Genomic DNA, 27,092 nt, shown 5'->3' with positions numbered 1-27,092 from the left:
ACAAAAATATATATCATTAAAATATGACAAAAATATATCATTAAAATATATATAGCAAAAATATATCATTAAAATATATATGACAAAAATATATATCATTAAAATATATATGACAAAAATATATATCATTAAAATATATATGACAAAAATATATATCATTAAAATATATATGACAAAAATATATATCATTAAAATATATATGACAAAAATATATATCATTAAAATATATATGAAAAAAATATATATCATTAAAATATATATGAAAAAAATATATATCATTAAAATATGACAAAAATATATATCATTAAAATATATATAGCAAAAATATTAAAATATATATGACAAAAATATATATCATTAAAATATATATGACAAAAATATATATCATTAAAATATATGACAAAAATATATATCATTAAAATATATATGACAAAAATATATATCATAAAAATATGACAAAAATATATATCATTAAAATATATATAGCAAAAATATATCATTAAAATATATATGACAAAAATATATATCATAAAAATATATGACAAAAATATATATCATTAAAATATGACAAAAATATATATCATTAAAATATGACAAAAATATATATCATTAAAATATATATAGCAAAAATACATCATTAAAATATATATGACAAAAATATATCATTAAAATATATACGACAAAAATATATCATTAAAATATATATGACAAAAAAATATATCATTAAAATATGACAAAAATATATATTAGTAAAATATATATCATTAAAATATATATGACTAAAATATATATTAGTAAAATATATATGACTAAAATATATATCATTAAAATATGACTAAAATATGTATCAATAAAATATATATGACTAAAATATATATCATTGAAATATATATGACTAAAATATATCATTAAAATATATATGACTAAAATATATCATTAAAATATATATGACTAAAATATTTATCATTAAAATATATGACTAAAATATATATCATTAAAATATATGACTAAAATATTTATCATTAAAATATATGACTAAAATATATATCATTAAAATACATGTTAATATGTATTACTGAAATATATATTAAAATATATATCATTAAAATATATATTATTAAAATACATATGACTAAAATATGTCATTAAAATATATATGACTAAATATATATCATTAAAATATATATGACTAAAATATAAATCATTAAAATATATATGACTAAAATATTCATATAAAATCATAAAAGTACATACATAGTTTAATTATTTATATATAAATTATCATTTCTGATGACCTACAGAAAAAATCGACTTATTTATTATAGAACAGAGGATTTGTTTCTGAATTCAACCCTGGCACCAAGTGTTTCTCTACTTTTATTTCCAGCAACACTTAATGTGTTTATGGAACCTTCTTCTTTTGTGGCATCTCCCTCCACCTCTCCTATTATAATAATAAGTGATCCCACTCAGCTTCATAAATAGATTGGCCTTTTTCTTGGGGGAGCAGAAGCGATGCTGAGAAAACAGAATTATTTATATTCAACAGATTAGTGACCCATGATCCTCACAATTTAATGTCTCTCCCCCTTCTAAATTAAAAGTTGGCATTGATTAAGAATGTCTGGCCAAATATACGAAAATCGTCTCTGATGATTGCCAAAGGAAAAGAAATTGAGACAAACTGTGCAGGAAAGGGGAAGGTGGTGTAGAAAAACCTGCTGTGCATTTCATCGACTTTTATTCATGGATAAACAAATTTGCTTCAAGCAATTTTTTTTAGCAAGATTAACTTATGAAAGGAATTTGTGTGATTTCTCTGCAGAAAGAAACACAACTTTCAAAAAGGTTATTTCATTGGAAGAAGTTTTTAATAATTTTTATTATTATAATTTCTTTTAATGGAAATCGCTCTGAACAAGGCATGAAGCTACTTGCTGTAAGGAGATAAAAAAAGAAAATACTACTTCAAAATCAAAAACTAGTTAACGATAAGTGCTAAAAGATTTCAACTCAGAAAGCAGCAACTCTTTATCAGAAACATCGTTCATGAAATATGAGAACTAAAGGACAAAATAAGATAAGAACAGGAAGAGTTACGAGGCTGACGAAAGTAAATCCAAGATCAACTTTCTACTTTCTAATATTATTCTAAATGATTAGAAAAATAGGATATTGCTCATCTAGCACAATGTTCTCATTAAAAATAGCCTTATGCCAGACACAGCTATGTAACAAATATTAGTGAAATATCTGGATGGTGTCTATTTAGCAGTTTTGCATGGTGCTGAACTCAAATTTAAATATGTTAAGTCCTTGGGGACTTTTGGGGCTAAATGGATTGTAGGGGGGGGATGATGGACTTAGTCATTTCTATTTTTTTGCATGGTGCAGAACTCAAATTTACATATGTTAAGGCCTAAAACTGCACCATTTGTTCATTTTTACCAGGATTTGATGTCCCCTGGGCCAAATGGGAGGGGGATGGCAAATGCTGAACTTAGTCATTTTTTTATGCCTCATTCACTGTGCATTCCCGGGAGACCATGCATGCTTCACTTGTTTTTTCTTCAGCAACTTATTGATATCTTTGCTAAGAATGTATACAGAAATAAAAGATTTTTTTTTCTTAACTTTATTAATAAGATGATCCTTATTTTTCTGCTGACGAATCAGTTTCAATAGGAAATACTTATTTGAGAAATCTCTTGCATACATCACTTTCAACACTTGCTATATAGCATGTTCGGTGAAACTATGCATACATTTCATCTGCATTAACAAATTTGTTACATTTAATCTGAACAAACATATTCACATAAAGGTCATAGCAAACAGTTTCACTCTCTATATATTAAATCCTCTCATGTCACTCACATCATCAAGTTACAATATTAACAAGTATACTTATTTCTGCCTGACTATTATTATTTAACATATTCTAGCTACAGTAGAACCCCAGAATACAGTGGCCCTAGTGTTACACGAATGACCCGGTCTAAGCCGGGTTGACATGCTAGTATATGTGTATAGGTGTATATACATATATGTATGTTCATGAATTAAAATGTGTATAGGTGTATATACATATATGTATGTTCATGAATTAAAATGTGGCACGCGTCTGCGGATGAAATGTCAGAAATTGACAAGCTAAACGGGAATTGTTTCAATATTTCTCACAAATATAAACAAACCTTGTTATTGTTATGAAAAATGTAACAGAAAGGAATCGGGTTACGTGGATGTTTTGAAAAGATTGACATGAAAAAGGTGACAGAAGGAAAAAGATTGCAGTTGGAGATTTGATTGTCAACCGAGTGGACGCCACGATAATTCTCTCTGTCGCTCCCCCACTCTCTCTCTCTCTCTCTCTCTCTATCTACCATAAGCAAGAACAACAGGAGAAATAAAAAAACGGACTGTTGCTTACACCAATAGTTGTTGTGTTTTGAATTCTTAAAAAGGGTTTATAATATAACACTAGGATACATTGTTTTCAGGTTACGATGTGGAATACAGTGTTTTTCCAGCCCCCGATTACAGTATTTGCCGGTGTTATTCATAATATTATTTGATTATATACACGTCTATTATATACTGCATTGCATCTTGTAACTAATTTTTAGTGCCAGAGTTCTACTGTACCTATAACAGACTATAACAGATTAAGAACATAAATAATAGGCGCTCCTCCAATTCAAATACATTCTACTTTGCATCATGCTTGTATTTTAAATATTTAGCATGGTTAATATAATGTAACACTAGAAAAAAAGGTGTAATCATTTGGAAACTAAGAAGGAAAATTTTAGTGACATTAAATAACTATTTCTTTGCATTGAATAAATTCATAATTCTAAATAGCAACTGACAGGTGATGAGGATCAAACTAGCAAATTATCAGACACATAAAAAGTCAAATTTAATTTTTTGATCAAAGTTTTATAGAATTATATAAATATTAAAGGTTGTTAAACATAGTCAAAGGCGACACATGAAGCGTAGGGGATGGCATTATTCCTTTCCCAGAATTACTCAACTAACCCTTGATCCTCCCTATGTTTAATAAGAGTGCAATAAATACCATTTTTTTCAGTCGTTGGTATGACCGATTGAAAACTGAACTCTGGTCTCCTGATCCATTATACTCCTTTATTCTTTGCTGGCAGCTATATGCAAAAGTCCGCAAGGCTTGTATCATAGGGGCTCCATGAGAGCAAACGCTGAGGATGTCTTTGCTGTCCAGTTACAAAATCTGCTCTGACATTTTCATTCTAATGATAGCATCATCATCAGTTTTTTTTTTTTTTTTTTGTAAATTTTTATTAATCCACAAATGACTTTATTTTGCAAATTGACGCAAATTACACAATATTGTATTCAAATTTTATTAATGCATACATCATTAAATTTCTAACTTGGCTTAATTTTCATTACGAGTATAATCGCTATAACAACAAGTATCATCACTTGGGCTAGGACAACAGCATATTCTTTTCATTGTTTTGACTCTCGAGTGTGTATCCGTTGATATCTTATATGCTTTTATATAGAGTGATGTGGTTCTCAGCTGTCTGTGTCGGATATATACTCAAGAGTCAAAAGGATGAAAAGAATATGCTGTTATCATAGCCCTAATCATCACCTCCTACTCCCATGCAATTTAATTAGAATTATTCCATAGGAATAATGAAAAATTTATATTAATTAAATAAAAAAAAAAAAAAAAAAAAACTAAATACCCACAAACCATGTCTTGCATGGTCTACCAGGCTTCTGGGATCTTCAAATGAACATGTCCAAGAGATACTTTGAAAGATTTTAACTTATGCAAAATACACACAATACTAAAACTGAGGTTTTGTCAGCATATTCCAACAGGTTATAGAAAACGTTGAAAAAGGTCAAAATGTTTAGCCAATGAAATCACAGCAGCTGACAATTGGCAAATGTGATAAAAATATTATGGAAAGTTCAATAAATTTGTGTTCAGATTCTCACATCAAATTTAATTTTTATGGTATCTTTTATTAATTGTTAAGTGAATGGAAAGAATAGTTAACAAGCTCCTCTCCTCTCACCATGTTAAGAATGGCTTTCTAAATAAAGTAATTTCAGAATGGTGCATAAACTACACAAGCACCAATTTTCTTCAAGTTTCTAAAAAAATTTTTCATTAATATTTCATTCAATTTTTTTATAATAAAAAAATTCTTTTTCATAATAAAAATTTTTTTTTTCATAATAAAAAAATTTCTTTTCATAAAAAACATTTTTTTTTCATTGTTTAAATTATCATTCAATGACTTTTCTTCTATAAGAAGTTTGTTTTTTACCCAATTGTTTGCATTTTAAACATTGGCCAGCATTTTCATAAAAAGAAAAGGTTTACATAATCTGTCGAACATGCTAATAATAATGCAGCCTGTATTCTGCATACGTATCAATATTTGATATTGTTTGAATACTTATGTGTTTACGAACAATGGCCATTTTAACTAAATCGGTTTTAATTTTTCACTCATACAATGTAAATGATGATTTGTCCTTTTAAACTTTTGGGAGGTGCTTCTTTGTTATAATAGCAAAATTTGAAAATCAAAATATTGAATTTCGAGTAAAAACCAATGGTACCTACTTAATTGTCATGTCACAGTAATGAACATATCCAAAAATTATGAAAAACAATAAAGTAAAAAATTAATTCTTAATGAAAACAGTTTTTGAAGAGTTATTGAAAATTGAGTTTTGCCAAAAAAAAAAAAAAAAAAAAAAAAATGAAAAAAAGAAAATGGAAAGTTCAACTTGTAACGGGGAAGGTAATTAATTTCTGAATATTTTGAAAATCTTAGGTTAATTTACTAAAACTCTACCTCATCGAATTTCACTCTAATAATGAAAAAGGACCTTTTGCCTACTTAGTTTATTTTCTTTTCTATGACTGCATAAAAATAATCAAGAAATCTATAAACAGTCTTTCTAGATAGAGGTTATTTTTATCGCAATCGAAAATGTCACTTTCAAGGGGAGCCGAATTTCCACCACATTAAAAACGACCCTGTATCTATTTGCAATCATGGGGAAAATAGTAAGTAGGAGCTGTCATTTAAACATAAATCTCACCTGTCTGTTTACATGTATGTATGTATGTTTGTATGTCTGGCAAAAACTTTCAACAGAGGTGACGGATTTTCATGAGATTTTTTTTTTTTTTTACACATTATCAAGGCCGAGAGGCCACTCAAGGATAAGGGTTAAAGAGTGTACAGTAGTCAAAAGGACAATATAGTAATCGATAGTAATGGAAGTTCGGTAAATTTGTTAACTCAAGTGTAACGGCTCACCAGAAACTTGTTCACGTTGGACTTGAAAACAACCATATTATAGACAGCTGGAAAGTAGGAAAATGGAAGACAATTCCACAGGCGTGCAGTTCTAAGAAAGAAACTTTGATCATGGAATCTATGTTTAGGCTTAGGCAAAGATAAAGAGTGGGGGGAATTATTGATAGTGTTTTCAGCTAGACGAGTGTTTCTTGTGAAAGTTTGGCGAGGGGGGACCATAGATTGAAGCTCAGTCCAACACTTTCCATGAAAATAACGATAAAGCAGAGACAAACTTACGACATCTCTTCTGTGAGATAGAGGTTGCAGAGGAGAGAAAAGGACATCTCCTACGAGACTACAAAGTCTATTTTGAACCCTATCAAGGCAGGACAAGTCCTTTCTAGCAGCTCCTGCCCATATGTGGCAATAGTATTCCATCCTTGGACATACCTGGCTCTTATATAGATAGAGAATTGCATCAGCAGTGAGATATTTACTGGATCAATAGAATGATCCCACCATTTTTCCAGCAGCCTTGGCAACAGATTTGATGTACATATTCCATTTAAAATCAGGAGTAAAGGTCAAGTCCAGAAGCTTGTCAACACTTGAGGCCTCCCCAAGACGAGAGCCATTCATTTTAATTAATGTCAGAAGGGGATCAGAACGTTGATGATGTAAAGATAGAAGCTTGGTTTTAGATGCATTAAAAGTAACCAGTCACTCCTTTCCCCATTGTACAACGTAATCAAGATCAGAGGAGAGAGAATCGGAGAGAACTTGGTCGTTTACTGTCTTAGATGTGCTACCATAGATGGTAGTGTCATCAGCAAAAATGTCTACAAATGATGTGATTTGGAAGATCATTAATGTAGATCAGGAATGGGCCCAGGATGGACCCCTGAGGGACACCGGCATTAATACTGTGACCTTCTGATTTTGGCCCATCAACTACTACTCTTATGAACCTATCAGAGAGAAATGATTTAATAATTGAGAAGACATTTCCAGCTATACCATAGCTGAAGATCTTGTGAAGTAAACCTTTATGCCATACCCTATCAAAGGCCTTTGATATGTCAAGAGCAATTGCCCTAGAAAGGTTGCCTCTGTCGAGAGATTCACTAATCCTATGAGATATAACTAAGCACATCTACTGTAGATCTAGCAGAACAGAAACCATGTTGCGTGTCACTAAGAAGGTTATTTTTGCTGAGATGGTTGATTACTTCTCTAACACAGATTCCAGCAACTTACTCATGACGCACAGGAGACTTATTGGCCTGTACTGAGAGGGTGATGAGCGATCACCTGAATTCTTAAATACATGGAATACTGATGAGATTTTCCAGGGTGATGGGAAGCAATTCTCCTTAAGACAACGTTTAAACAGTTTTGTAAGTATGGGCGCTAGTTCTTGTTGAAGTTTTTTGAGTACTATAATTGGAATACCGTCAGGGCCGGTTGCTTTACTGGAGTCAAGGTTTTTGATTAGCTTGGTTACATCACGTACAGATATACATATATCACATAGCGTGTTTTCTAATACAGGAGGAAATATTGGGGGTTGACAGCCTTGGTCACAAACGGTAGAATTAGCTGCAAAGAGTTTGGCTTTGTCTGATGCTGACGAGATTAACTCAGGTACATTGATAATAGCTGGGATAGAGCACACACTTCTATTCAGGATTCTGTTTGCTATTTGCCAAAACTGGTGGGAACCAAGCTGCTGCTCAGCTACTTTGGACTTGACGGACTGAGCATATAACTATCTTGCGTTCTTTATTACTTTCTTACAATGGTTGCTGGCAGTCCTGAAAGCGGCTTTAGTTTCCATACATCTATTACGTTGGAAGCAGTGGAAAAAGTGATTTCTGTGTGCAATAGCAGCAGCACACTCTGGAGAAAACCAAGGCTGGCTGATAGGTTTTTGCTGGAACTTTTTGGAGGGTATGAATCCGTCTATACCTACAATTAATCATTCCGTCAGGTCTGATACTATAGACGACACATCCTTTTTAATCATGGAATGCAGAGGTAGATCCGATATAAATGTACGGAAGCTATCCCAGTCAGCCATAGTGTATTAATATACTGTACGATGGAGAGGTACGTCTGAGGACTTATTACATTTCATTTTTATCTTAATTGATACAACTGAGTGGTCGGAAGATCCAAGAGGAGACAGAACAGAAACTGAACATAGTTAAGGGCAAGTTGTGAGAAAAAGATCTAGGAGACTCGTCATTGTTGGGCACACGGGTGGGTTCCTGAACAATCTGAGTGAGGTCATAAGCAATGGAGAAATCATGACAGAACCTTCCCTCATCATCGGTCCTGTTTGAGTGGGTCAACCATTCCACATTGTGAACATTGAAGTCTTCACATACGTGAATGTTAGCTGAAGGATAAGCTGATAGAACTAGATCGATTTTCTCAGATATGCTTTTAAAGATAGTAACTCCGCTGTTATGGGGGCGATAGAGAGTAAATATAAATGCAGTAGTGTGAGTTAGTGCAACCCAGAAGCACATAAACATTTTGAAGCTCGACCTGTCGAACAACAAATATCGAAAAATTGGCCAAAAACATTAATTCCTTCACCCTCAACCGGGCACTTTTCTATAAGGAGGGGGGGGGGTCGCTTTTTTCGACGATATTTTCGAAAGTCATTGCCTCTTTTTGATTGTCTAGCCTTAATTAAAACCTACGTCACTTCTGGTTTGGCGATGGGCGTAACAGCTAACGCGTCATTTTTTTTTTTTTTTGCGCTCGCAATTTTCCTTTTTTTCTTTGCTCAACCAACACCTTTACACACACCTCTACTTTCCTTTCCGCCTTTGCGTCACGGGTTCAAGCCTGCCTGCCTACAACTTTTTTTTTTTTAGCTCAACACACACCTAAAAGCACCTGGACAATGCCGAGCACCCAGGCTAGTATGTCCATAGAAGACGAAATGAGAACAATCTACTCCTGTGGCAGAAATAAGATTCCCTAGTTCGAGGTTTACATCGGTCGAAACATCGTGAATATAAAAAATAAGATGCAAATAATAGTCATAAGACAAAAAAAGTTACGTGAAAAAAGTCTAAAATCCCTTCTATTCTTATTTACTTACTTTGCCACAATAGCAAAGTTAAACACAAGGTCAGTTTTTTTATGTGGGGATATGCAGCACTTCAAAAATATTTGCAATCAAAGGGGAGATAATTACATGAAGTTAGATCTCGTGTATTTTAAAATAATGTGTTCTATTTTTTTAGCAAAATTCAAAACAAGTCAGCAAAAAAAGTTCTTACCTCCAAAATATTTGGAATAATTTCTTGTTCACAGCTTTTTAAAAACTTTTCTTTGTCAAAACCAGGATCGATTCGACAGACTTCTGTTAATACTTCAGACATTTCCGTCTTGGAAAACATGCTTCCTGCAAAGAGAAACGAAAAACATGGATTGCAAGCGACACATCAGCTGCTCTTAGGTTACTTATAAAATTTGATTTTCTTATTTAAAAAATAAAACTACTTTATTAATTCATGTGACTTTTGGAATATGATATTTCTGTTTCATGATGGATGTGTAAATCATATAGATTTTTCCTTATTTTTTAATTTTTTTAATATAGAAAGAATTCTGGACAAAAGCTAAAATTCTAACAAATCAAAATCAAAAGACACTTTTATGAAAACACAATTAAAATAATGAACTAAAATAGAGAAAAATACAAGCCGTCTCATACATGCGAAACAATGATGCAGTGAACCAGGGTCATGCTATGCAAGTTTACAGATCCAACATTAACAGATCTTTTTTCTGAAAACAACTTTTAGGAAAGGAATAAATTCACATTTTCTCCTATCTTTGATTCCATGATAAGGGCTAACGGCACAATCCATATGGGATAACGGCACAATCCATGATATCTTAACAATAAGCAATGTTATCTACCTAATTGTCATATCACAACTAGTTAAATATTTCTGGAATATTACATAAAACATGTATTTTCATGATTCAATGAAAAAATTATTTTGCCATGTTTGCTTTTTAAGTGTGACATAAACATAAGGAAAATAACTCATTGTCAAAGAAGTAACACACCACTCTCAGCACAACCAAAAGATGTGCCAAAGGTTGGATATCAGGCCACACAATTGAGCTCGCAAACCAAACAAAACGAACTTGACGCTCCAGCTCCAATGACTTCTGTCAGCTATGCCATGAAACCACCCACTCCACGAGAGTTGACCTCAACACCTATTGGCAAAAAAATTGCCAGTGTTAGAGCAAGCCTCATCAGTACGTGATACAAGGAAACTTTACAGCATTCTCCGTTTGACCATCAAACCTTTTGGGGTCAGCAGCGAAATAATTCTTAATCTATAAGGTGAACGAATCACAAACCTTGAATGCCTGATCATTTTGCCTCACTGCTTAACCACTCCAACCAAACCCACCAACCATCCCAGATCACTGCTGTCCCTTCTGATGCTTACCACGGTGTTATCGTCATTCCTACAATGAATGAAGTCCTGGACGCCATCAAAAAGCTGAAAAACAATAAAGTGGTCAGTGAAAATGGTCTTCCATCTGAAATCTTCAAACATGCTTCAAATTATCAGTCGCGTTTGGGAAACCGAAAACCTTCTTCAAAATTGGAGTGACACTGTCCTGTTTCCTCTCTTCAAAAACGGAGATAACCGTATCTGCAGTAATTATCGTGGTATTAGCCTTATCGATATCAGCGCAAAAATCTTTGTCACCATTTTATTAGAGCAGTTTCAAGAACAAAGAGACACACATACAAGACCCAATCAATTGGAATTCTGCCGTGGTTGTATTGACCAAACATTTACCCTCAGAAGAGTTGCAGAAAACCATCATTTGGTTCATTGACTTTGTTGCTGCTTTTGACTCTGTTGATCGTGGAGCCCTTTGGAAGGTTATGAATGCTGACGGCATCCCACAAAAACTGCTCAACCTTATTAGGGCCTACTACCACTCCACCCACATAAAAGTCTGCATATTGATCTGGAATCATGCTTTTTTGATATTCATTCCGGTGTTCATCAAGGCTGCGTTCTTTCACCCACACTCTTCAAATATACCATCCAAGGCCTTGGCCAATTTTCCCAGCATAACAATCGGTCATGGTTTCCAATTTTCAAACCTTGAGTATGCTGATGATATCGCTATTCTGAGTGAAGGCTTTGCTCACATACAATCAGCCATAAACAAGATGCAATCTTACACATCAGTGATCGGCATGAAGATCAAGCCAATAAGATGAAGCTTCTGCCTACTGGTTTCCCTCCAACTGAAAGACAGCTGATTGTGCTTGACACAGAAACCCTCGAAGAGGTCAATTAATCTAAATACCTTGGATCCATCATGATCGCGACAGGCCAAGGTGAAGAAGATATTCACAACTGCATCAGCAATGCTCGTCCTGCCTTCTGTTGACTGCGATTATGGCTCTGGTCTCAGAGATAAAGCTCAACACAACGATTAGGATCTACTAGGCCATAGTCCGCACTATTTTGCTTTACGGCTGCGAAACCAGGCCTATGCGCGCAAGTGATCTTCGCAAGCTGGAGGTGTTCAACCATCATTGCCTACGCCGCATTCTATGTGCAGCTGGCAACAATTTATTTCTAACAACAAACATGTTGCAAGATACGCTCCTTCAACAATCCCTCCTTGCCAGACACCTTCGTTGGTTCGGCCATGTGCTTCGTTAAAACCCTGGTGACCTCTAATTCGCGAAGCCATCGACCCAGCACTACTACCAGACTGGAAAAAATGCAGCGGTGGCCAACTCAAAACCAAAGACGGTGAAACAGGATACTGAAATGATCCTTGGCCTCCGTTTCTACAGGCTCCATTAATGGAACCACGAATGGCTTATGCTTGTAGCGGAAACAACCTTGAACTGCTGTACCTGGTCGGCGGTTTTACGGGATGCAGTGGACTTGTTGGATGGAGCCAGCTCAACTGATCCAGTGTGACTGCCGCAACAACAAATAACTCATAGTTTGAATCTGCCTAAGTTTTTGAGTTTTCATAAATGAATTACCTCCTCTGCTAATATAAGCGCCCTTCAGTTATATAAGCTAAAATTGCTAATTTATTTGAAAACTATATCTTTTTTTTTTTTTTATATGGGGATCACCACTTATCAAGGCCCGGAAGCCACTAGGGGATAAGGGTTATTTTGTGTACAATAATCAATGGGATAATATCGTCGTAATAGTTGGTATTGGAGATTTGATAAAATGTCTTACTTAAGGGGGTGATTAATCAGGAATTTGTTTATGTTGGACTTGAAGACATCCAAGTTGTAGCCAGGTGGGAAACAGGCAAACGGAAGAGAGTTCCACAGGCGTTCACTTCTCAGAAAGAAGCTATGTTCATGGAATCTACATTTTAATTTAGGCACAGATAAAGAGTGGGGGAAATTACTGACAGTGGTTTTAGCTAGACGGGTGTTTATCGTGGAGGATTGGCGAGGGGGGACCAGAGATTGGAGCTCGGATGAGCACTTGCCATGGAAATAGCGATAAAACAAAGACAGGCTCGCAACGTCTCTTCTGTGGGAGAGAGGTTGCAGGGAAGAGAAGAGAGCATCCCCCACTAAGCCACGAAGTCTATTTTGTACTTTGTCAAGGCAGGATAGGCTGTTTTTAGAAGCTCCAGCCAAGATGTGGCAGCAGTACTCCATCTTTGGACGTACTTGGCTTTTATAGAGATAGAGAATTGCATCAGTAGTGAGAGATCTTCTGGAGCGGTAGAAGGATCTCACCATTTTTCCAGCAGCCCGGGCAAGACTTGATATACGTGTTCCATTTCAGATCAGGAGTAAAGGTCAAACCAAGGAGCTTGTCAAGACATAAAGCCTCCCCAAGACGAGAGCCATCCATTTCAATTGATGCTAGATGAGGATGAGGAACAGAGCATTGATGATGTAAAGTAAGGAGCTTGGTTTTAGATGCATTAAAAGTAACAACTCATCTCTTCCCCCACTGAACCACGTGCTCAAGATCAGAGGAGAGGGAATCAGAGAGAGCTTTGTCATTTATGGCCTTTGATGTGTTGCCATAGATGGTTGTGTCATCAGCATAGATGCAACGAATGATTTAAGTATGTGTTTTGGGAGATCATTGACTCCAGCATTAATACTGTGGGCCTCTGATTTCTTCCCATCAACCACTACTCTTATGAACCTATCAGAGAGAAATGATTTAATTATTGAGAAAACATTTCCAGATATACCGTAGCTGGAAATCTTGTAAAGTAGGCCATTATGCCAAACCTTATCGAAGGCCTTTGATATGTCAAGACCAATTGCTCTAGAAAGGAAACCTTTGTCGAGAGATTCACTAATCCTATGTGATATAACTGTTAGCACATCAGCTGTAGAGCTAGCAGAATGGAAACCATATTGCATGTCACTAAGGTTATTTCTGCGGAGGTGGTTAACTACTTCTTTATTTAATATGGATTCCAGTAACTTACTCATGACACACAAGAGACTTATTGGTCTGTACTGAGAGGGAGATGATTTATCACCTGAGTTCTTAAATACAGGGCATACTGACGAGCTTTTCCAAGGTGTTGGAAAGCACTTAAGGCAACGCTTAAACAGTTTTGTAAGTATGAGGGCAAGTTCTGATCGAAGCTTTTTCAACACTATAATTGGAATGCCGTTTGGGCCAGTTGTTTTACTGGAATCAAGGTTCTTTGGTGAACTCGTGCTCAGATATTTGTATGTTGCATAGCGTGTTGTCTGTTGTAGGAGGAAATACGGGGAGCTGATGACCTTCGTCGCAGAGGGTAGAATTAGCTGCAAAGTTCTTGGCAAATAGTTTGGCCTTGTCTGATGCTGATGAGATGACCTCAGGTCCATTGATGATTGTTGGGATAGAACGCATGCATCTGTTCAGGATCCTGTTTGCTATTTGCCAAAACTGGTGGGAACAAAGCCGCTGCTCAGCTACTTTGGATTTGACGGACTGAGCATATAGTTCTCTTGCATTTTTTTATTACTCTTTTACAGTGGTTGCAATGGCAGTCCTGAAAGCAGCTTTAGTCTCAGTACATCTATTACGTTGATAGCTATGGAAAAAGTGATTTCTGTGCGCAATGGCAGCAGCACATTCTATGGAGAACCATGGCTGGCTATTAGGTTTTTATTGGAATTTTTTGAATGGTATGAATCGGTCTATACCTACAATTAACCATTTGATCAGGTCTGATACTAGAGGATACATCCTTTTTAAACATGGAATGCAGAGGTAGATCGGATATGAATGTACAGAAGCTATCCCAGTCAGCCATAGAGTATCGATATACAGTACGGTGGAGAGGTACATCTGAAGACTTATTGTATTTCATTTTTTCTTAACTGATACAACTGTGTGGTCGGAGGATCCCAGGGGAGATAGAACGGAACATGAACATAACTCAGGGGAAGTTGTGAGAAAAAGGTCTAGAAGGCTTGCATACTGACCGGTAGTATCGGGCACACGGGTGGGTTCGTGAACAATTTGAGTGAGGTCATAGGCAATGGCAAAATCATGACAGAACCTCCCCTCATCATCTGTCTTGTTTGAGTGGGTTAGCCATTCCACATTATGGACATTGAAGTCACCACAAATGTGAATGTTAGCCGAAGGATGAGCAGACAGGATGAGATCAATTTTCTCAGATATACTCTTAAGGACAGTAGCCCCACTATTGTGGGGGTGATAGAGGGCAAATATGAATGCGGTGGTGTAAGCAAGTGCAACCCGGAAGCACATATAAGGTAAATTAGAATCTTCTCTGGAGATATCTCTACCACATGGGAAGCCATCTTTAATGTAGGCACATATTCCATGTCCATGGCGATCTTGGGGGTCAGATTTAGATGTTAAGTTAGAGTATCCTTTTTTAATAATTAATCTTTTTTTCGTAATTTTTCGATATTTTCATTATTGTGACATGCCAATTCAGCAGATACCATTGGTTTCCCTTGAAATTAAATATTTCAATTTTCGAATTATGTTACAATAACAAAGAAGAACTAAAAGGTTTACTTACCAAAAACATCACCAACTTTATCCGTGAATGACCTGGTGACTCGAACTAAAACGTTATCACTTTCATCGTATTTCATTTTCAAGTCAAATAATTCTAAAAATGGAAAACAAATAAATAAAAAGAATTATATAAAAAAAACAAACTTTTGTCTGAGAACATTTATCAAATATAATAAAATTTAAGCAATGGAAAGTCACACATTTTAGATAAAATCATTTTTTATTTTATTTTTTTCAACAAAAAAAAAAAAAAAAAAGTAAATATAAATGATTTTATCATTTCACAACATTTTCAGGTTTTCAAATTTTTTCATTTAAATTCATAAAAATAAAATTTTTTTCTAAAATGTGTGACTCTTAATTGCTTAAATTTCGCGCTTAAATGAAGCGACTACACACACGGATTTAAACAGCACCGATACAAGACATATTTTCTCTTCGTGAGGCTTCAACCTCTTATAAATTATGAAGTAAAAAAAAAAAAAAAACTTAATCAGACTGACATCTTGATAAAGCCAGGTTATTGGCAAAAATTTGAACTTTAACAACAACCACAAAAAAAAAGTAATAAAAAACGATTTTTCAGGTTTTCAAATTTTCTCATTTAAATAATTAATATAAGTGTTTTTGATTTCTAAAGTCTTTACTTACTATGCACATATTGATTATTATCTTTGAAATTCTGCCAACTCTGGTACCAACGAGAATCTTTGTGTAAAACGACCCCAGTTGCATCTCTGGAAAAAAAAAAAAAAAATACAAAAAATACAGATATATTGAAATCATTATTATTTAAAGGACACTCCAAATGAAATTACTGATAAATAATACTCAACATTTTAACATATTTAATAATATATAAAGTATGGAAAGGGTTGCATTTTTAGAAAAAGAGAAACATTTAATGAAATAATTTTTATAAAGATGACATACTCGTTCGCTTCAACATGTTTTTCTGCATTTTGTTTCGAAGATTTTTCTGAACGTTTTCTCAGCGTTTCTAGAAAAAAAAAAAATGAAATATTAATGACGATCGATATAAAACAAAACAGTTCTTGGAAAGAAGCAACTGAAATATGAAGCTGTATTACAATGAAGTATTAAACCACTAATGAGTCAAACGAGCTGAAACAAAGGAAGCAGGGAATAAATCAGATAATTCTGAGGAACATGTCTTAATAGTATTTATAAAAAAGACTGAGACTAGTAACATCATCAGTGAGTTAGACTGCAGAGAAGAAGAAAGACCAATTGAATTAGATACGTTTTTGCACTTAATCAAAAACCCTCAAATACGACAACACTACTCCATACATGGTTTGAAGTGAAAAAAATTTGAAAACCTCATTTGCAGAGATAAAGAATAGCCTCAGAGTTGATTTGCCATCAAGAGCAGAGGAACCCATAAGAATTTTAGGAAGCAAAGGGACACATCAACGATTTTTTAAAAACAATATAAAAACACTGTTACAATCATGGATTTTTAGGTTTTTCCATAATTTTCAAATGAAACTTACAGACTAAGAAACATTTGCAATAATGCCAAAATTTTCATCATTATTTTGGGTTATTTTTACAGATTCAATAGAGATGTGAAAATAAAATTATGATTACCATTGGCAAATGAAGATTGTTTTTCAATAGAAAATTTTCTTTTTGGTTTCTTTTTCTATTATTTAGATTGTTTCTTGTCAAACTCAGAAACCTGCACAGAATTTTGAAAAGAACCCTTTATTTAACATGATTAAATAAAGTGTTCTTTTCAAAATTCCATACAGATTCCAGAGTTTAACAAAATACACTTGAAGATTTTTCTTTATTTTTGTTTTTTAATATAGGGACAATATACTGGACAAAAACTAAATTTTTTTTACATTTTTTAATAACTTCAAAATTTTCAGTCAATTCAACCCTAATCAGATATTCTGTGTAATTGTCACAAGAGCTTGACAATATAGTTTTTAAAATATTAAGTTTTTATTGTAAAGAAAACTTTAGTATGATTGTAAAAAATAAAACTTTCATTAGTATTTTTCTTGATTTTGATTTTACTTAAACTTTGCTAAAAATATAAAAACTTCAGTATTCTCTCAATTTTACATAATTTTTTTTTTTGCAACCATAGCAATGTTTCAATTTCTTTTACTATTGCATATAAATGCATTTATAGAATAAGAGAAAGTTACTGAGTGTGTGTGTGTAGACAGAAAAACACCCAATCAAAAAAAAAATGTAAATCAGAACAAAGAAAAAAGAAAGAAAACTTAGTAAACTCAAAATAAATTTCAGTTAAAAAAATTTATTTTAAATATTACAAAACTTACTAATTAATAGATTTCTGATTAATTCAATAAAAAAAATAAAAAATCTAATGGTTGTAAAAAGTAAAAAAAAAAAAAAAAAATCCAATTTTGAGCAAAATAGAATTTATTTTCTGGATTCATCAAATTTTGTAGTGTGAGATAAAACCACACAAGTCGTGTTAATTTTTGTGCTTCCAATGTGAAAGAAAACAAGACTTCCTGCCTGCAAATGCAGAGGAAGAAACTCACATAAGACAAATATTTGAAATGATTTATTTTTATCAGATGATTTGATGAAAGATGAAATATTTGAACTTTTCTTTCCCAATCAAAACTATTTTTTACTGAACATTTTTTTTTTCAGAAAGATTGCTATTACATTTTCAGATTTAAAAAAAGCAAAAACAAAAAATGAATTTGTAAAAAAATTATTCACCAAAAAGTGTTTTTGCAAAGGATTTTTGAAATATTTGAACTTTTCTTTTTCAATTAAAACTTTCTTTTACTAAACTATTTTTTTTCAAATTAAAAAAATAAAAAGTAAATTTGTAAAAAAATTATTTATTCTCCAAAAAGGCGTTTGTGCAAAGAACTTTCATATGGCTAAACATGGATCAAAATATCAAACAGAAGAACCATTTCATATTGGCCTTTTGTTTAGGAGCAAAATGTAGTATCTTTTCTGTCCTTAGTCAGTGAAGAAGAAATTGTTTTAGACAGAGGCAATTTTTATTTTTGTCCTAATCTAGAGTGCCACCTTTTTGGAAGCTGAATTCTATCCTATATTAAAAAAACGTGATTGGTAACTCTACCATCATGAGGAGGCAGATAAATAGCAAACTGAATCCACCTCCTAGAAATTGAACATGTTTTTCAAATGTATTTTTATAAACTGAAAATGTAGTGCTTAAAATAAAAAGCATTAATTCAAAAAATTATTTTAAAATTTTGTTCATGTCTACCAATGTTTTTATTGGGCAAGCGCTAACAATTGAATCTTTGGATTAATACAACATGATAATGGTATCAATATAGATATGTTCACATGTAAATCTTCAACATAAAATAAGAATAAGGAAAACTAGACTGAAAATTATTTCTTATTTTTTGAGATGAGGATTAATGATTTGGATTATTATTCTCATCTTGAGTGTTATTTGCACAACGTTTCGACAAAGACCTGTAATGTAATTGATCAAGTACTAAGTAAAATTCAGTTGTAAGTGACAGTTTTTTTTCCTTTTTTACAAAGGGGTTATTACTTTACAAGACCCAAAGGCCACTCGAGGATAAAGGTTAATGAGTATTGGGTAGCCAGTGAGACAACCCATGATGATTAGTAGTGGTGGAAATTGGGCGAAATTTGATTATTTAATAGACGGCTCAACAAAAATTTTGTCTTGTGTATAGGAAAGAAACTTTGCTCATGGAATTTATGTCTAGGTTTTGGCACAGAATTTCTAATTACTTAAGATTACCCCAGTCACGACTGATGAAATGAAGGCATGTTATCTTAGTGGATTAAATAAAGGGTTTCATTTGAAATTCTATACAGATTCCGGAGTTTAACAAAATACACCTGAATGAGTTGGGAGGTTACATCAGCCAAAATGTAAGAAAAATACTCAAGATGGACTGGAAAATGTAATTAATTGTAAAGATTTTTTTTTTTTTTATACAAAAGTTTGACATTTAAAATTTGTATTTGAGTGTTTATTTAAGCAAAACAACAATCATGACATTTATTTTTAAAAAGATAATTTTTTTTTCTTTATTTTTACAATTTTAAGCAAAGAAGAACAAACATTACCTGGAGCTTTGTAAGTCCTCGCCCGGGATAATGTTGTTTCTTCAATTTCTTTTTTAACAGCTTTCACACCCTGAATTGAACAACAAAACAAATGTTAGAAATAAATCAGCTTCACATAAAAAAACATCTTATACGAAACGGTTATCAAGAGTTCATAAAATAGACATTTTTCTAAAACTAAACAAACGGACACACTAACATTTAATGGGGTCATGAGTGTTGTGTCAGACAATTTTTTAATGGTAGTAGCACATCTTTTAAACAAGACAACATCGGCTTTTTGTTTGGCTTTTTCTCATTGTTTACGTGAACAGCCAGATGCCGAAGCACTTATCCAATCAGAAGGTGAGAAAAGCAGATGGCAAGTTACATTGTAAATTTATTAAATTATAAACTGGTGATTGTCTAAAATTTCCAAAGAAAAAAAAAAAAAATAACTGTTGTAAAAAAAAAAAAAAAAAAAAAAAAAAAAAAGAAAAATTATATATATATATATATATGTTTTTTTTTATTAAGTTTTTTTCTTAAAAAATTATTTTCACAAAAATAGTGTTTTGTTTCTGAATTTTTGAGATGATGATTGATTATCCATATTTGTATTTTTCGGACTACTGTTCTCATCTTGAATGTCATATTTCACAACGTTTCGTTTAATGTAACCTCCGATCGTCTTCAGGCGAATCTTGTTGAATTTAGCAATATATATATAGTAATATGTAGTAATAGTGATATTTACATCAAGAAATAAAGTATGTTTAAGACTCTTAAAATTCATACTATAATTGTCCGCAACTGTAACCCGTGACGCCGCGGTTAGATTACTTGGAAAAATTCATTTGTAAAAGTGATATTCTCTTGAAGGTTGAAGGTTCAATTTTCAGTGTGGGTGACTAAAAAATATAATTACAAATTACTTAGGACCTCTATCCAGTTATGGCTGATGGAATGAGAGCATGCTACTCCTGTGAATTAAATAAAGTGTTTTGTTTGAAATTCCGTGCAGATTCACGAGGTCAACAGAAAGATGCCCCGAGTTCAACAATATACACACCTGAAGAAGGTCGAAGGTTACATCAACCAAAACGAGATGAGATCTGAAAAATCCATATAAAATGAATGAGCGTTTTTCTTGCTTGTTGTTTTATTTTTTTTCTGTGGGAACATTTTGATAGGACACCGGTTTATTTCCATTTGGGATTTTCCATCAGTTTACATAATTCTGTATGAGTGAAAGTCAGTTTTGTCTGACTTAAAGGCTGTATAAAAACCGTTTTTATTTTTGAACTTCAAAACAATTATCAATTCCATAAAACTAAGATAAAAAATAATAATAATAATGAAAAAAAATAATTTTACAAAGGACAACATGTCATGGTTTTCTGTCATGCTTCAATTTGAAATCGTATTTTCAATGTTAAATGTGGTAATTAAATATGATTTTTTGTATTTAGAATCAATAATAAATAATACTTCACTTTTGCTAGGAGCAAAGTGTAGTATCTGTTCTGCAGATGTTGCACTTTGTGACCATTGCCCTTGTGGCAATTGGTTATTGGTACATGTAGGGGCAACCCTATATGTGCCATCCCCTCTCCCTCCCTCCCCTTCACCTCACATAAAGCCGACCTTGTGTCACATTTTGCTTACGTGGGGAAGCAAATAAATACCTACTTGGCCTTCGGGACAAGATCAAAGTGTAGTATCTGTTCTTCAGATGCTGCACTTCTATTTCTTGTTCTCTTTCGGTGGAGGAGAAATCCTTCACTACTGAGACAATTTTTATTTTTGTACCTTTTCTCCACGTTAAAAAACGACCCTGGTGTCTAACTCTGTCCCGTGGGGAGGCATAGTAAATAGGTACAATATCACCAGCATATTCCTGCAAGTTATGGAAAAAACTGGTACGTGTCAAACAAAAACTCTTGAATTGAAAACGATGTTTAATTTCAGAAAAGTTTCCCATGGGTAGCTATTCTGTACAAGTCCTACAGATGAAGAGTTTTCAGCTGTTCTGTATAAGTCACAGACTTTATACTTTTGCAGGTAAAGAGCAAAAGATCTTTCTTGTGTGGACACGAAAAAATTATGGGATGCTAAAAGATTCATGGAGTAATTCTGGTTTCTGATTGGTTGCTAGCGGAATGTGGCTCCATTTGATTGGTCAGTTCTTATTGCTAGTGTCTATAAGAAGAACCTTCCAACTTTTGGTGATCATACCCTCTAAATATATAAAAAATATTGCAACAAAAACTTACGCAGTTTAGCAAAGATATTAAAAAATGAACATGAAAAATCTTTATGATGTGCCTGTTTGAAATAAAGTTCTCATAAAATTGTTTTTTTAAATCGCTTAATTTGATCAAGTAGCTTTCTTTTTTTTTTTTACAAAGGAAAATCAAATTTTAGTGAGACTGATCGTGATGATGCTATCTTGGCAATTTCCAACTATGAAGCGAGGTATGCCTGTGGAGATAGTTCCCTCTGATTCTTGAAGTTTGCCAAAAACACATGAAGTTCTAATAATTTTATTAAAAAATTTTTGAATTGAAAATGCATATATTTAAAATCTTCTAAGACATATAGAGAATCATCAAAGCACTGCATTAACACACAACTTACAAAAGAAAAACAATCGATAAAAAAAAAAAATGCCTCCTCAGCTTTAAACATACCTGACTGAGGTTCTTAAATGTTGAGGTCTGTCCAATATTCTCACGTTGTTTGGAAATACTCTCTGCAGCTTTCTCTGCAGATTTGCTGATTTCTTCTGTGATTTCTTTGCCCTTTTTGGCAAATTCTGTCTTTTGAACATCTTCAATTGTCTACAAAAACAGACATTTGGCATTTTATAATCGAAGCAAAAATAAAAGAATTAAATTTGATTAATATTAATAATTGAGTAATGGATTAGTTGTAAATTGATTCTTGAAATTTGGCAATGTACGCGTGCGAGACTTGTGTCAATGTTGAAATGCAAATATTTAACAGTCATGAGAAATATGACATGAAATATGACAAAAATGAAATATGACAAAATGAAATATGAAAACATGAAATATGAAAACATGAAATATGAAAACATGAAATATGAAAACATAGAGCAACATGGACGCAGAAGACATGGCAATGTGGCCGCATGACAACATGGACGTCTAAGACCATACAGATGTTCAAGATGTATAGCAACGTGGACATACAAGACCCATGGCAACCTGAATATGTGCATTATGATGTATCTATATCACATAATATTGTGGTGTAAAATTTGAAATTGAAGAATAATTTGATTGTGAATTCAGATCTTGGTTAGCATTCCATTAGTTGGTTCAATCATGTAACTTGATTTTATGATCATTTTTTTTATCAAATGTTGAGTTGTCAAAACCTGTCATTTGTCAACAGGATTTAAAAATGAAAAAGAAAAAATAATTTCTGTGTTATCCGACTTACTTTCGAGAGGCGTCCTTTGACATCTTCCATTGTCTTCTTGAAGGCAGCAGAACTTTTTAAAGTTTCAGCTTCAATATTTTCCTAAAATTAAAAGGAAAAGCAAAAATGTATTTTTGGCACAATGGAATCTATGTAATATATTATTTACTAATACACTGGTATTTATGTAATATATTATTAGGTGCTCCTACACTATTAGGACGAAATTTCAGAAATCATAAAACTAAATTTCACATGAAAATAGTGGTATCTACATATTCCTTGTATTTGTAAGATGATTATATCCAACAATTACAAAAATCGATAGAAAATAGAATTTGATGAAAACGATTGTAAGACACAGGAACATTCAAAAGGGAGGTAATTTTCTGTTTTGATTTAAATAAGATGGCGGCAATTTTCACCTGCTAACACGATTAAAGTTGTTTTATTTAATAATTCAGTAATATTCAGGTAATTTCGACTGCATAATTTGGAAGCTACCATTGTAACTTATTAGAATTGACAAAAAAAGTCAGTTGAAACCATTATTTTTTATCTGAAAACTCTATTTATCGACTACAAAATCTTGTCCCAATTCTGTAGAAACGCCTATTATTATTTACATAATACACTAGTATCTACAGAATTCATGCACGATTGTAATTTTTCGATTGCATAAAATTTGACATCGGAAGGATTTTTAAGATTATTTGAACTTGCATTTTTTTGTATACAGCAAAGGTAAGAAGAAATATAAAGATGTTTGAAAGCGAGTTGTATTTGAAGGCTATTACAATGCAGCTTGTAGGAAACACAGTGAATGCTAGTCAGTGTATAAAGAATAATGACAATATTGAAGGAATTTCAATTTTCAATTATAATAATTTCACACTATGCACAATGCTTCAAGCAAACTACAACATCCTCCTTACATTACAAGGTTCATGCAAATTTTCAATGTCAATTTTCAAGGACTTTCTTCAGACAAAATTCAAGTTTTCAAAACAAAATTTGATATATAAACAATAGGTACATCCAATGCAGGCCACAGATTTACCCCCATATGTAACACGTGATAACTATGATCTAATTTAATATTATAACTTTTGTACCATTTAAAAGAAGAAGCTTCAAGTAAGCTAGTAATATTTTAAAAATTAATTTTTCAGCGTACGAAAGTAATAAAAACAAGACTAAAACTATGTTTACATTATCGACACCTTAAAACAACGCTTTGTCGCTGGGACACTTCCTAACACTTATTGGATGGATTTCTATCAGTATTTTGTTTTTCGAATTTTGAACCATTTTTGATGTTCCAAAACCATTTTTGATGCTCCAAAACCATTTTTGATGTTCCAAAACCATTTTTGATGCTCCAAAACCATTTTTGATGCTCCAAAACCATTTTTGATGTTCCAAAACCATTTTTGATGCTCCAAAACCATTTTTGATGTTCCAAAACCATTTTTGATGTTTTTATTGCATGTTTACTTTAGCAGCTCGACGCAAGTTCTTTTTTGAACCGAATAAAATATTTAGATTCCATTAAAACACACAAAACTTATTCCGGTAGGTAGAAGAGTAACTTATCTTGCTCTTTGTAACATTCATTTGTTATATATTTGAATTATTGACCTTTTCTTTTTTTGTTTGTTGGCTTTTCTGCTAAATTCCTGAAAACAGTTTTGTCATAAGATGTTATCAGCTTCCGGTTGTTTCTTGGGACACATGACTAGATTCTATAGACCAAATCCAATGATGTCACCAGGTTTACATGACTTTCGTTCCTTGACCTTCTTTATTTTGGAAAACTGTGCTCATATCCAGCACCTAGTATTCTTAAATAATGCAATTTTATAAATATAGAGATGAAGTCCGGCATTAATAGCACACTAGTTCTTGTTTTAAAATGCATAATCCAAATGGGACCTACACTAAGTCTGAATAATATTATCTTTATTATTTTTTTTATGGAAATTGCTCCAGACAAGGTGTGGAGCTACTTGATGTAAAGAGTTAACAAGAATGAAAGATGATTATCATGAAGAGTGGAAATGTTTTTTGGCTTTAGTCTTGAAAAAAATCATCAATCGCTTAAAAATAATTTTCTTTATAAAAATAAAACTACTTGATCAATTTACGTGATTTTTAGAATACGATATTTTCGTTATATCATGGGTACGTGCATCATATAGATTTTTCTTTATTTTTGATTTTTTAATATAGGGGGAATTCTGAACAAGAACCAATTTCTTTTTAGTGAACCTTGACGATAAGGTCTGCTCAAAATCACAGAATCCAAGGTGTTGTTCCAAGTCAATAGAAAAATCTGATGAGTATCACTAGAGTATCAGCATCTCAAAGTCCAATGTAACTCGTCACCATAACAACATAACAATCTCGGCAAAAGTATCTCAAACTGCTCTGAATATTGCAAACATTTTTGACTCAATGGTATACATTTAGAAAAACATCATACTCATGTTTCAAAACAAGTTTTAGCATGCAATGTTCTCCTCCACGAGTGAAAAATTTACTTTCTTCATGTCTAATGTTTGAGCAAAATTTTTAAAGAAATCGAAGGCTTGGTTATTGAGAACGGACGAACGATCTGGGGGCAATTTTACCCCTATAATGTCCTCTAAGGGGGCAACCAGAGTTCCTATTTACTTTGCCTCCCAACAGGACAAAATTAGACACCAGGGTCGTTTTTTTAACATGGAGAAAGAAACGAAAATAAAAAAATTGTCTCAGTCGTGAAGGATTTCTCCTCCACTGACAGAACAAGAAATTGAAGTGTAGCATCTGAAAAACAGGAAAATCTGTTCTGGCAAAAATTTACTTTCACCATGTTTGTGCAAAATTTCAAAAAAATCCTAGGCGTGGTTATTGAGAAAAAAAGCGAACAAACGAACGTAGGTTCAATCCCTCCTTTGTTGCAAATTAATCAATTGTTTTGTATTAAATCCGTCTTTTTTATTTGGTTCATTGTTTTATGGCATATCAACCATTTTTGGATCCATTAATAACAAATTCAGTATTTTTGGAAAAACATTTTTGTTTGAAGCATAAAAATGTTTTTTATCTTTCAAAATATTCATTCATGGTGTTTGGTTTGCTTGTTTTGTAGAAGAAAATTATTTTTTTATTTTTTGCTTTTGCAGAACATGATTGAGATTTGCAAAGGGAAAGGAAAAAACAAGATTAATGTTTAGTGCATTTTTGATCAGGAAGCCATTATCTCCAGACAGCCTGATCTAGTATCATCAGGCTCAGTAGGGACTTTTACTCTCTGTAGGGAGGCAGTCGATGTATTCTTATACTCCACTGACAGGGCAACTTATTTACTTTTTTCAATTGGCTTATCTTTTTTGTTTTTCCTACCAGGTGCCAAACATTTACCTGCTATTTCAGAGACTCCAACCGAGAGATCTTTTTAAGATTCTAACCATCTCTTTAAGCACAACTGTTTGTATCTTTCATGAACTTTGTTCACCGGGTATATTTGTCAGATAGTTTTTGAAATTTTTTTCATGAGCCTGGCTGCTCCTAGAATTACTGGAATGATGATCTTCCTAAGATTCCAGTTTCTTTTCATGCTATACGTATGACCGTTTATTTTTATATGTATAATGATAAAGAGAAAATACTTACAAATTTTTCCCGGGCTTTTTGGATGGCTTCTGACTGTTCCAACTTGTTCCGTTCCTCCCGAAACTTTTTTAAACTTTCCTTAAAAGAAAGAAAGAAAAAAATCTTTTAGACTCTTCAATGAAAACATAATGAAATTCTCTCAAAAAAATGCCTAAAATTTCTCTGTGATAGAAATGAATTATTTACAAGGACAGCTAAATGAGTACTTATTATTACAGCTGAAAACAACCATAAAGAGCAGCGTCATAGTATTGTGTTCCACACACGGACAGCTCCAAGTACAGAAGCTTTGCTCATGGAATCCAAGAGTGAGAGACGAGTAGCAGATGCATCAGCCCAAATATGACAAGAGTACTCCATGCATGGTGAATGGTGACTTTGTAAAGAATACTTTCAGGTATAAGTAACTTTTTGCACAGTTGAGAGTACCCACCTTCTCCGCAACAGCCTTGGCAATGCTCTTGATGTATCTGTTCCAACTAAC

The 27,092-nt window shown here is 32.9% G+C and overlaps 1 protein-coding gene across 1 annotated transcript in view; it reads right to left on the bottom strand.

Moving 5' to 3' along the window:
* LOC145276738 (mitochondrial import inner membrane translocase subunit TIM44-like) overlaps window positions 1-27,092 on the bottom strand; it is a 69,897-nt gene that overhangs the window by 17,465 nt on the left and 25,340 nt on the right. The window contains exons 4-11 of the mRNA XM_080127963.1: window positions 26,609-26,686; window positions 22,970-23,050; window positions 22,192-22,341; window positions 19,520-19,589; window positions 16,340-16,406; window positions 16,058-16,143; window positions 15,408-15,500; window positions 9,629-9,753 (exon numbers count right to left, since the gene is read on the bottom strand). Of these exons, the coding sequence (XP_079984089.1) occupies window positions 9,629-9,753; window positions 15,408-15,500; window positions 16,058-16,143; window positions 16,340-16,406; window positions 19,520-19,589; window positions 22,192-22,341; window positions 22,970-23,050; window positions 26,609-26,686 (750 nt within the window). The remainder of the gene's footprint in view (window positions 1-9,628; window positions 9,754-15,407; window positions 15,501-16,057; window positions 16,144-16,339; window positions 16,407-19,519; window positions 19,590-22,191; window positions 22,342-22,969; window positions 23,051-26,608; window positions 26,687-27,092) is intronic.

This window comes from Euprymna scolopes, chromosome 5, assembly GCF_053919585.1.
Source record: "Euprymna scolopes isolate OS-2025 chromosome 5, ASM5391958v1, whole genome shotgun sequence".
In the NCBI taxonomy this organism is placed as follows: domain Eukaryota; kingdom Metazoa; phylum Mollusca; class Cephalopoda; order Sepiida; family Sepiolidae; genus Euprymna; species Euprymna scolopes.
The sequence above is the reverse complement of the archived record's forward strand: the minus strand, read 5'-3'. Positions and strand labels throughout refer to the sequence as shown.